The 11,770-nt window shown below is 41.0% G+C and overlaps 1 protein-coding gene across 6 annotated transcripts in view; it reads left to right on the top strand.

The window, feature by feature from the left end:
* Positions 1–7,782: 7,782 nt before the first annotated feature.
* LOC114664975 (potassium voltage-gated channel subfamily KQT member 4-like) overlaps positions 7,783–11,770 on the top strand; it is a 176,119-nt gene continuing 172,131 nt past the window's right edge. For 3 of the 6 annotated variants that reach the window (XM_051936327.1, XM_051936326.1, XM_028819317.2), the window contains exon 1: positions 7,784–9,110. In XM_051936327.1, the coding sequence (XP_051792287.1) occupies positions 8,812–9,110 (299 nt within the window). In that variant the 5' untranslated portion in view covers positions 7,784–8,811. Of the gene's footprint in view, positions 9,111–11,770 lie in introns of all 6 variants that reach the window. The other 3 variants (XM_051936323.1, XM_051936325.1, XM_051936328.1) reach the window with 3 other exon arrangements.

The following is an 11,770-nucleotide window of genomic DNA, read 5'->3' as shown; positions in this document are numbered from 1 at the left end:
ACCCTGGATAGAGCCTTGTGGAACACCATATAGGATATCATGTGTCTTTGAGTTGTAATTACCACAACTAACAAAGAATTTTCTCCCTGCCAGGTAGGATTCAAACCAATTTAAGACACTGCCAGAGAGGCCCACCCATTGACTAAGGCGATTTCTAAGAATATTATGATCAATGTTGTCAAATGCAGCACTCAGATCTAGGAGGATGAGAACAGATAAATGGCCTCTGTCTGCATTTACCCGCAAATCATTTACTACTTTAACGAGTGCAGTTTCTGTGCTGTGATTTATTCTAAAACCTGACTGAAATTTATCAAGAATAGCATGTTTATTGAGGTGGTCATTTAACTGCATAATGACTGCCTTCTCTAGAATTTTACTTAAGAAAGGCAGGTTAGAGATGGGTCTAAATTTTTCAAGAGCAGAGGGGTCAAGATTATTTTTCTTAAGTAGGGGTTTAACTACAGCAGTCTTAAGACAGTCTGGGAAGACCCCCGTATCTAATGACGAATTTACTATGTCAAGAATATTATCAATTAGCACGCCTGATACTTCTTTGAAAAAATTTGTTGGTATTGGGTCAAGGACGCAGGTGGAGAGTTTCAGTTGAGAAATTATTTTATGTAAATCAGGTAAATCTATCCTAGTGAAAGAGTTTAATTTGTTTATAATGGAGTACTGGGGTTTAGGAGGATCCTTAGTGTTGGGGAGATATACTATGTTATTTCTAATATCATTAATTTTTTAATTGAAAAATGCAACAATAGCCTCACAGGTTTTACTGGAAGTACTTAGGAGGCATTCCTTTGAGTTACCTGGGTTAGACCTCAGAAACCAATCGAATAACTTACTATGTAGGTTTGGAGGAACATAATAAATACACTTTGGTAATGTTACAGCTGGAGGCTTAGTAGACTAGACTCTTAGCATTCCAGTTAACAAAATGTTTTACACAATCCACATTAATCTGTTTTTGAATTTTCTGAGACATTTTTCAGTTTCTCTGATCTCCTGGCTGATATCACCCTCTCCCATGACAAAGTATTTATTGTTGGTGATTTCAACATTCACGTTTGTTTTTAATCGAAACCTTTGGTCAATGACTTTTTGTCACTATTGGACTCATTTGATTTTATACAGCATAATAATACGCCAACTCACTCTCTCAGTCACACTCTTGATCTCGTTCTTACTCGTGATATTTCAGTTAATAATATTGATTTATGTGATGTTTCTTTCACTGATCACTTTTCCATAATGATGGATCTGAATATTACTGTTGATGTCCCAACTAATAGCTGTCCCCCACATTGCTCACGCTTTTTAAATTCTTCTATTATATCCGATTTTAAAACCATTTTCTCTAGTCTTTATGTGCATGACCAAAATAATGGTATCGATGATTCTGTCATAAAATTTAATTTTATAACGGTTTTAGACTCAATTGCTCTGCCCAAGATACGCAGTAATAAGGGAAGACCTGCTCCCTGGCTAAATAAAAATACACGATCACTGCGCCGTGCCTGTCGAACTGCTGAACAGTGTTGAAAAAAAGATGGACTGATTGTCTCTAAACAGATTTTTAGGACTTCTCTTTTCAATTTCCAGGCTGAAGTTAAGAAAATCTAAACAAGACTTCTTTGCCGATTTAGTATCCCGTCATTCAAAGAATCCTAGGTTCTTATTTAATTCAATTAATGCGGCCATTCACCCTCACTCTGCGATGGGATTAAATAGCATTGTTCATTCATGTGACCAGTTTCTAGCATTCTTTGTCAGCAAAATCGATACTATCTGCCGTGGCATTGTTCAAACTGACTATAAACTTCCTACTGTTAATCATGACATTGTCTTAGAATCCTTTGATCTAGTCTCACTTTCACAGCTAAAAAGAATTATTGACACCCTTAAACCAGCTACCAGCCCCTTCGGTATAGTACCACGATGCCTTTTAGTAGAAGCCTTTGATGTGTTGGGCCCATCCTTACTAGCCATTATAAATAATTCTATTAGTTTGGGGATTGTGCCCTCATTTTTTAAACATGCTGCAGTCCATCTCGGTCTAAAAAAGGCAGAATTAGATCCTGGAGTTTTAGCCAATTTTCGTCTAATTTCCCAACTACCATTTCTGGCTAAAATTCTAGAAAGAATTATTTATAATCAATTGGTCGTTCACCTTAACTCCAATAATTTATTTGAGATCTACCAATCTGGCTTTAGGCATTATCATGGTATTGAAACGGCACTCCTGAAAGTGTTCAACAACTTCTCTCTTATTACTGACTCAGGTGATGCGGCAGTCCTTCTCCTCCTTGACCTGTCCTCTGCCTTTGACACCATTGACCATGAAATATTGCTGATGCTCTTGGAACATCTTGTTGGGCTTAAAGGGGCTGCTCTTAACTGGTTCAGGTCATATTTAACTGGTAGACACTTTTCAGTGACTTTAAATTTCTCTTTTTCATCTGCTGCTCCTCTTAAATATGGTGTTCCTCAGGGATCCATTTTGGGCCCTATTTTATTCTCTATATATCTTCACCCTATTGGAGCGATTTTTAGGAAATTTAACATTTCTTTTCACTACTATGCTGATGATACTCAGGTTTATATTCCTGTCTGCAACTATGCAACAAATCAACTCCACAACTGTCTGTCTGAACTAAGATCCTGGATGGCTAATAATTTTCTTGATCTAAATCAAAATAAAACGGAGGTGCTTATAGTGGGTCCATCAGCTAAAGCCCAAATTTGTCTTGGACTTCTCGGCTCTTTCTCTGTCTTTTCCAAACCTCAAGTCTGCAATCTTGGTGTTACCTTTGATAGTAACCTCTCTTTTGAGAAACAAGTAAATTCTGTAGTCAAGAGTTGCTTTTTCCAACTTTGTCTATTAGGTAAGATCAAGCCTTTTTTATCTTCTAGGGATCTTGAGAAAGCTACTCACACTTTTATTTTTTCTCGCCTCGATTACTGCATCTCGCTGTATTCTGGGATTAACAAATCTCTGATACACAGGTTACAGTTGGTCCAAAATGCTGCCGCTCGCTTTCTGGTTGGGGCAAGAAAGTATGACTCTGTTTCTCCTATTTTAGCTTCTTTACACTGGCTGCCTGTCAGTTTTCTAATTGATTTTAAAATCTTGCTGCTAGTTTTTAAATCTTTACATGGGCTTGCTCCTGCCTTTTTATCTGAATTGTGTGTTTTACACCAGCCATCTAGAGTGCTTAGATCTTCTAGTCAGCTGTCTCTGGTTGTCCCTCGTACCAAGTGTAAAACCAAGGGGGACAGGGCTTTTGCAGCTGCTGTCCCTCGCCTGTGGAACTCTTTACCTCATCATATAAAGGAGTTGTCTAAAATTGAACTGTTCAAAACAAGATTAAAGACTCATTTCTATTCACTTGCATTCTCTTTCTCTTTGTGATTATATAACATTACTTCTATTTATTATGTATCTTATTTTATGTTCATATATTTTATTTCTATTTATGTTTTTTATGTTGTTTTGTTTTTCTTTTATTCCATTATTGTAAACCACTTTGTGAAGCAATGTGCTATATAAATAAATTGACATTGACATAATACAAGGACACTATACAGAAAAGTTCTAAAACCCATATCCCCACATATATTTTTGTCCTATAAAATTGTGTTTTAGGAGAAAAAAAAAATCTGAAATTGAACAAATCATAACAGCTTTGGCCCAGCTGACAAGTGCAGAATACAAGACATGTGGCAAAATCAACTGTGCATAAATGAGAGTTGACCAAATGCATTAGATGTAGTCTACTCAGAAACATTAAGTAAATCTGACCTTTTCAATGCATAAATAAACAGATTTTTTTTTATAGATCCAAATGCACAGATGAATCAAAACTATTTCAAATTTTACAAATGTTGCACAAGTGACTTGGTAAGGCTGTTACAGCGAATTAGTAGAGTTGATTAAACCAGCATCTGGCGTCTCAGGAGGGGGAAGCAGTGCAGTGTCAACACTGTATATGGTGGGGATGGTGCGCTGCTGACTTTGACTCGGGACGCTGTGGGTCGGTGGGAGGAGTACTTTGAAGACCTCCTCAATCCCACTAACATGTCTTCCAATGAGGAAGCAGAGCCTGGGGACTCGGAGGCGGGCTCTCCCATCTCTGGGACTGAGGTCACCAAGGTGGTCAAAAAACTCCTTGTTAGCCGGGCCCCAGGGGTGGATGAGATACACCCAGAGTTCCTCAAGGCTCTGGATGTTGTAGGGCTGTCTTGGTTGACACACCTCTGCAACATTGCATGGATATCAGAGACAGTGCCTCTGGATTGGCAGACTTGGGTGGTGGTCCCCCTCTTTAAGAAGGGGGACCAGAGGATGTGCTCCAACTACAGAGGAATCACACTCCTCAGCCTCCCTGGAAAAGTCTATTCGGGGGTCCTGGAGAGAACGGTCCATCAGATAGTCGAATCTCGGAATTCAGGAGGAACAGTGTGGTTTTCGTCCTAGTCACGGAACAGTGGACCAGCTCTACACCCTTGGCAGAGTCCTGGAGGGTGCATGGGAGTTTGCCCAACCAGTCTACATGTTTTTTGTGGACTTGGATAAGGTGTTCGACCGTGTCCCTCGGGGAATCCTGTGGGGGGTGATCCGGGAGTATGGGGTACCGGACCCCCTTTCTGCATTGCCGGAAGTAAGTCGAACCCGTTTCCTGTGGGAGTTGGACTCCGCCAGGGTTGCCCTTTGTCACCGATTCTGTTCATAACTTTTATGGACAGAATTTCTAGGCGCACCCAGGGCAATGATGGGGTCCGGTTTGGTGGGCTCAGGATTGGGTCACTGCTTTTTGTCTTATTTGCTTCGTCAGGCCGTGATCTTCAGCTCTCTCTGGATCAGTTCGCAGCCGAGTGTGAAGCGGCTGGGATGGGAATCAGCACCTCCAAATCCGAGACCATGGTCCTCAGCCTAAAAAGAGTGGAATGCCCTCTCAGGGTTGGGAGCGAGATCCTGCCCCAAGTGGAGGAGTTCAGGTATCTTGGGGTCTTGTTCACGAGTGAGGGAAGAATAGAGCGGGAGATCAACAGGCAGATCGGTGCAGCATCCACAGTGATGTGGACTCTGCCTCCATCTGTCGTGGTGAAAAAGGAGCTGAGCCGAAAGGCAAAGCTCTCAATTTACCAGTCGATCTACGTTCCTACCCTCACCTATGGTCATGAGCTATGGGTAGTGACCGAAAGAACGAGATCACACATACAAGCGGCTGAAATGAGTTTCCTTCGCAGGGTGTCTGGGCTTTCCCTTAAAGATAGGGTGAGAAGCTCGGTCATCTGGGAGGGGCTCAGAGTAGAGCTGCTGCTCCTCCACATCGAGAGGAGTCAGATGAGGTGGCTCGGGCATCTGATCAGGATGCCTCCTGAATGCCTCCCTGGTGAGGTGTTTCAGGCACATCTAACTGGGAGGAGGCCCGGGGAAGATCCAGGACACACTGGAGGAATTATGGCTCTCGGCTGGCCTGGGAACACCACAGAATTCCCCTAGAAGAGCTAGAAGAAGTGGCCGGGGAGAGGGAAGTCTTGGAATCTCTGCTCAAGCTGCTGCCCCCGCGACCCAATCTCGGATAAGCGGAAGAGAATGGATGGATGGATGGATGGATGGATGGATGGATGGATGGATGGATGGATTAAACCAGCAACCTTTGGGACTTAAGACTATTAGCTTAGCCATAGTACTCCCATGTTAACTTATATTGAATTACCTGACCACACAATATCGAAACAGCTACCAGCAGGTGTAAATGTTTACTTACATGATGTAAAAAATCAATTGTCTCATTTCAAAATGCACAACTAATCAACATTCTAAACTCTGCACTCATTGTTCTCCTCATCAACAAGTGGTACTTAGGCCTATACTAATAATGTCAGGGATTGTTGGGTGTCTTGGGAGTGCAGAGTTTGGACTTCTGGGTGAACTTCTCATATTTGAATGTTTTTTTTTTTCAACGTGACCTGCAATTCTTATAATTCAAAGAAAGAGAAATGGGCAAATATATTGGCAATTTTATAATGTTGAATTTATCTGCACTGGATCTTTGCATGCAAACAGCATTCAGTTCAAGCCTTTTTATATATGTTGTCCTATGTGACTGTTATTTGCTATTTCCATTTACTTAAATGTTCTACATTGGGGTGGCTCAGTGGCAGTATTGCTGCCTCGCATCAAGAAGACTAGAATTCATGTCCAGGGTGCTTTCTGCATGGAGTTTACCTGTTCTTACTTTGTCTGCAGGGGGTTTCTCTGGGTGCTCCACTTTTCTCCCACAGTTCAAAGACATACAGGTTAGTTGGACTGATGAATTGAAGTTTGCCCTGTGTGTGTGTGAATGTGTCTGTTTGCCCTGTGATGGGCTAGTGCCTGAGCAGGGAATGTTCCTGCCTTGTGCCCAATGATTGCTGGAATACTTTAAAGCATCCTTGTGATTCTACTCTGGATAAATGAGTTTAAAAAATGAATATTAGAAAGTTCAGTCCCTTCAGTTATTTATTTTTTTTAAAGTATAAGGAACAAACACTGCCATTCCCCATCTAATGTCAGCACTGACTCTGACTGATGTGGCTTCCGGGCATGGAGGACTAGATCAGTCACATTAGTCTTACCAATAATCTCAATATAATTGATAAATCTTGCAGATGAAAGTCAGTTGGTTTAGCTATATAATTAAACCTTAGTGACTATTACTGAATGTTAAAGAAATTTATCATTTGAAATATATTGGTTCTCTGTGCAATCATGTTTGTGGTGCAGTGGTTAGCATTAATACCTTATAACTTCAGAAAACAGCTCAAATCTGAACCTATCATTGTCTGACTGGAGATTGCATCTCCTCTGGTTTTCATTCCAAAAATGTACAGATTAGGTTAGCTGGTAACTCTAGACACACCCATCGTAAGTGCCTGAGAATACTTTACAACAGACTGGCATCCAGTCCAGGATCAGTTTCTGCCTTGTAGTACTGCCAAGATAGGCTCAGTCTCCTCTCACTGAACTGTACAGATTAAAAATGAATTGATTTTATGTAAATATTTTAGCTTAATGACTGGAAATTCGATGGCAATTGCATATTTTGTAGAAGCTAACAGAGATCCCAGCTTTCCTGGTGTTACCCAGATATCAAGTTCTCCTTTCTGACTTCCCCAAGTGATCCATAATCTCCTCAAAATTCAATCCTGATTTTTTCTTCAGCCGACACCACTGGCCCAAGCGTCTGTACAGTACATTTTTTAAGGAAAGCATTGGTACATATTTTAAGGGATTAAATATGGAGCAAACTTATTGAAATATAAAAACCCATAAATTAGATTCTTGAAATTAATTAGTATCACTGAGCTACATTCGTTTGTTAGGCTCTGCGATGGTTTGGTACACCATGAAGAAATGTATTACAAATTGCACCCATGTCTGCAAGATGCTGGTCTGGATTAACGGGCTGGAGATGGTATTTTACAGCAGTTCGTTACAGTGCACTGTAAAAACTTTTTTCTTTTTCATAACATGATGAACCATCATTGATGACACAGGAGTATATCTCCGATTAAAATAAGTGGCGCGTATTAACCTTTCATTTCTGGAGCACTGCATGTCTCCCTTATTGTGGAAGTCCCCCGAAAAACAAATGGTCTCTTTGGGATCAGTCTGCTCGTGGTTTGCCAGTGTGAAGCGCTTCGATGCTGCGACTCCTTCTCGATCCTTGGTTATCAAGTCATAAAGCTAAAAAAAAAAGTACGGTTGTAAGCAAACAGCAGGTGCAAGCCAGTTGGGGGTTGTGATTTGTGAACAAATCCCCGAAGGAAAGAGAGAGCGAGTGAGCGAGCGATGGAGCGAGAGAGAGTGTGTGTGAGAGAGAAACAGAGAGAGAGAGAGAGCGAGCGAGCTGGGGGGAGGCGAGCGAGCCAGTCAGCTCCTCCACCACAGGGACCATCTCTCCACTTTGCTGACATTAACCAGCCGCTTGATGCCATGTAAACTTACTCTGTTAGGAACTGTTATCGCAGATAGCTGCTTGAAGCGAAGCAGATCCCCATTGAACGAGAAGCGGCGAGGACTTCAGGGGCCCCATCTCAGAAGCTTTGCCAGGAACCCAGCGGCATCCCCCGACCGACTTAAAAGCAACGCTCATCCAAGAAAAGTTTCTTCTAAAGGCTCAAAAATAGTGTTTTCAAAACTGCTCCCCTGAGACAGCGTTGACGATGACGATGGAAGCAAATTGAGAAACAAATGGGAATGGAATTAAGCAAGTCGGGCTACCGTATAAAAACGACTGTAAAGTTTTGAGCAACACAGCGGACTTTATGTGTATACAGTGTTTTAGATTTAAATTAATATGAGGATTAACAGATATGTCATCATTTCTTTGTGTCTGATTCAGATTTTCTATCGGTGCAATTCCTGTATATCCAGAATCTGACATTTTATGAACTATTAAAGTAGTCGGAAAAGTCGAAAGAAAAAATGTCCCAGAGAATGAAAAAGTTCAGAAAGCGAATTTCCTAAAAAGTTCGCCTCACAAAGGTTTGTAGTTCGGGTTGCCAAAGTGCTCCTTTTATGTTATAAAACTGGCACTGCGAGAACGAGAAATTTGGGCTGTTTTAAAAAGCAGACAATTCTGTAAAAACAGACGAAAGTTACTTATAGAGCGACAGTCATTGGAATGGCCTCATTGTGTTTGGAGCACAGCAAATAAGGCGTACATCATCGGACAATGAATGACCCTACTTTGAATAGGACCCTGAAGTAAAAAAAGGAAAGGAAAATCGAAACAATAATTTTGTTAAAACGGTATGGTGGGAAGCTCGTCCAACAACGGCGGCACGAGGATGCTCTCCTCTCCTGGAGGCAGCGGCGACAGGCGAGTGGAGTTCGTGGCGTTGACGGCGGTCCATACAGAAAGAAGCGAGCCGTCTTCTCCAGAGCGCGGTCAACACACCCGCACAGGTCTGCTTGGGACCCCTTTACCTACGCCCTCTGGAGGAAGGGCTGTAAACTCTGCATCCAGTAAACGCTACCGTAGGATCCAGAACTGCCTGTACAACGTACTGGAGCGACCCCGGGGCTGGGCGTTCATCTACCATGCATTCATGTAAGTTATCCGAAGGGATCCTCGCCAGGGATGTGGGGGTAAAAACTGTATTGCTAATCTCCCGAAGATGAAACTGTCTCCGTATTCGTGTGTTTGATTGCTAGTTGCGGGGTTTTATTTAAGCTAGTAAGCTCAGAAGAGTTAAATATCTGGTACGAAATCTAAGCAGCCCATCGTGTTTACTAACCGTTAGACGTGGTAGTCTTGAAAAACCGTCTTTGACTCTGCATTATTTGTTTAATCGGTACTCTCCAGGCACGCAGAATGAACATAAATCAGTAAGGTGCGTGTTAGGTACAAAGTGTATCAAAGCAAGGCAGACAATGCAGCCCGAGTCATGTGGCAGTATTAATATCAAGTACACCTCAGCTGCTGACATTGACTGAACGGCTAATAACTTTGAAATCAGCTGACAGTTTTACCGAGTACACGTGAGCACACAGTCACAATCCTATAGTGAATCAAAACTTTACTTTTTACAGCCAAGTTTAGCCTTTCCTCTCCTTAGTAGTCTTTTGTTTAGTTCCACACTGTTCGGTAAAATGCGTTTGAAGCCCTTGTTCCCAAACTGGTATTACCCCGTATACAGAGTAGCATCCAAAGCAACTGGGCTTAAACGGCTGATTATCTCAGTCTTTGTTAAAACAACAACTCCATCCATGCGTCCAATTAAGAATCCCGAAAGGAACATTGTGAATCAGGACATATAAATTGTCCATACAGTAAAAGAAGATAACAAGAAATTCTCTTTTATTTTCCATCTGATTCAGTTCTTTTATGTGATTTAAATGACATCGATGATACCCTTATGGTTATAGTTTCTTTGGATTTAAAACTGGATTTCATATACTTCGTAGTTGATGAAATTGTCTAATGCTGGCTTTGATCATCTGTGACATACCGTGCTGAAAAGCTTCATGTTGTAATTTTTTTGTTTAAAAAAATTGGTAGGTGAATAAGCGAAATTTGAGCCTTCCTGATCGTGAAGAGATTGCTGAGATTCAAAATGTGTCCCTAACAGAGCACGTGGCTGAAAGCGAATACACTGGGCGTGCTGATGTCCTGCGTGCGCTCGTCACACTCCCGCGGGGATTCGCTGTCGTCGCTTCTCCGCTTCGTCAGCTCAGCTGTTCTTTTGGAATTCTATCTATCTATCTATCTATCTATCTATCTATCTATCTATCTATCTATCTATCTATCTATCTATCTATCTATCTATCTATCTGTTTCAGTTCCTGCATATCCGTTCATGCATATTTTCGGAGTTTCTGTTCCGGTAAATAATTCAGATAAATGAAAAAGAGATTCAACAAACAGACTGTCTGTTAACTATTTGTTATCACGAAAACGGAACGAATTTAGTTTATATATACACCGTTAAGACCCACATATTTAAAGTTGGGTTATTCTCAATTTTCTGACCATTCTGAAGTATTCATTGCACAACTGGGAAGAAGTTAGAAACTAAAACACCGCTAAAGTTGGACCAGCTGTCGCTCGTGTCTGTCATACACCAGAGAGTCGCATGCAGGTGGAAAACTGCAAAAACTGCAGACATGCCAGCTTTCGTTTACTTTGATCAAAGTGATTGAGTGCCTGGTAACTTTGTAATTAAATGTTTCAGAGAAATTACTGTTCCGTGACACAGTGTGCTTTTTTTCATTAGTCTAAAGATTATGACTCTTTCATTTAAGCTAAATTGTACTAAAAAGGGAGGAGCTGCGAATAGGTGAAGACTGGTTGATTCCTATAAAAGTCTTATCGATATCTGAATTAATTTAGGATGAATGATTGAAAATTAGCATTTCACACTATTCACCTTGAAGAACATGTTGGTATTTGATGAGAAATTCACAATTTATTTTTTTAATCTGATGTAAACACTATTTTGTGTTGACGTTTGTTGTTAGTACAATTGTTGAGGATGTATGTCTCTTTAATTAAGAGAGGGTTAACGTATTTTTAGCAAACTCTCTCCTTAATTCCTATGATATGGCGTGATAAATAAATTGTATAAATAACAAATTAGTCCCTAAGTTTCATGATATCGAACTTTCTACAGGTATATATGTGTCTTTAAGGGTTAATTCAGCACAATACAAGTTAATTTAATACTGCCAATGATTCTGTTCTAATAAGCTATACACAATGTAAAAATACTGATTATTTGTGGGGGAATCCAAGCCAAGACCATTTTCATTTTATTGTTATAATTGCTTTGTGCTGTTAAGTATACGGAGACGAGCTCGTAAGGCGCTAGTCTGTCGGGTCCTCGACAGCTACTTGATATAGGAGCGCTCAGCCTTTGTGTTTACTTTGTTACGTAGATCACTGCAGACAACACTTGGAAACAGGCTACCCACAGAAGCCCCGGACATGCCTTAAGTCATCCTCTTGGCAGTGGAGTGCTGGATTCTGGCAAAGGCACAGTCGCAAGCGTTGTTAAGATAACAACGCAGATGCGTATTGTCAGTTAAGGCAGTATTGATCAGTTGTCCAGATGGTTTGAACAATCTCAGTTTGATGAGTATGTCTTGGAATGTGGCACAGAAGGAAAATTACAAAGATCATGCACATTTTGGTTTAGAATGACGAGTCACCAACTGACCTTTAAGTTTCCAAACAAGAGTTTCGGACGAGAGACAGAACGGAGCCACGAA

This window comes from Erpetoichthys calabaricus, chromosome 14, assembly GCF_900747795.2.
Source record: "Erpetoichthys calabaricus chromosome 14, fErpCal1.3, whole genome shotgun sequence".
In the NCBI taxonomy this organism is placed as follows: domain Eukaryota; kingdom Metazoa; phylum Chordata; class Cladistia; order Polypteriformes; family Polypteridae; genus Erpetoichthys; species Erpetoichthys calabaricus.
Note: the sequence above shows the minus strand (reverse complement) of the source record. Positions and strands in the feature narration are given on the sequence as shown.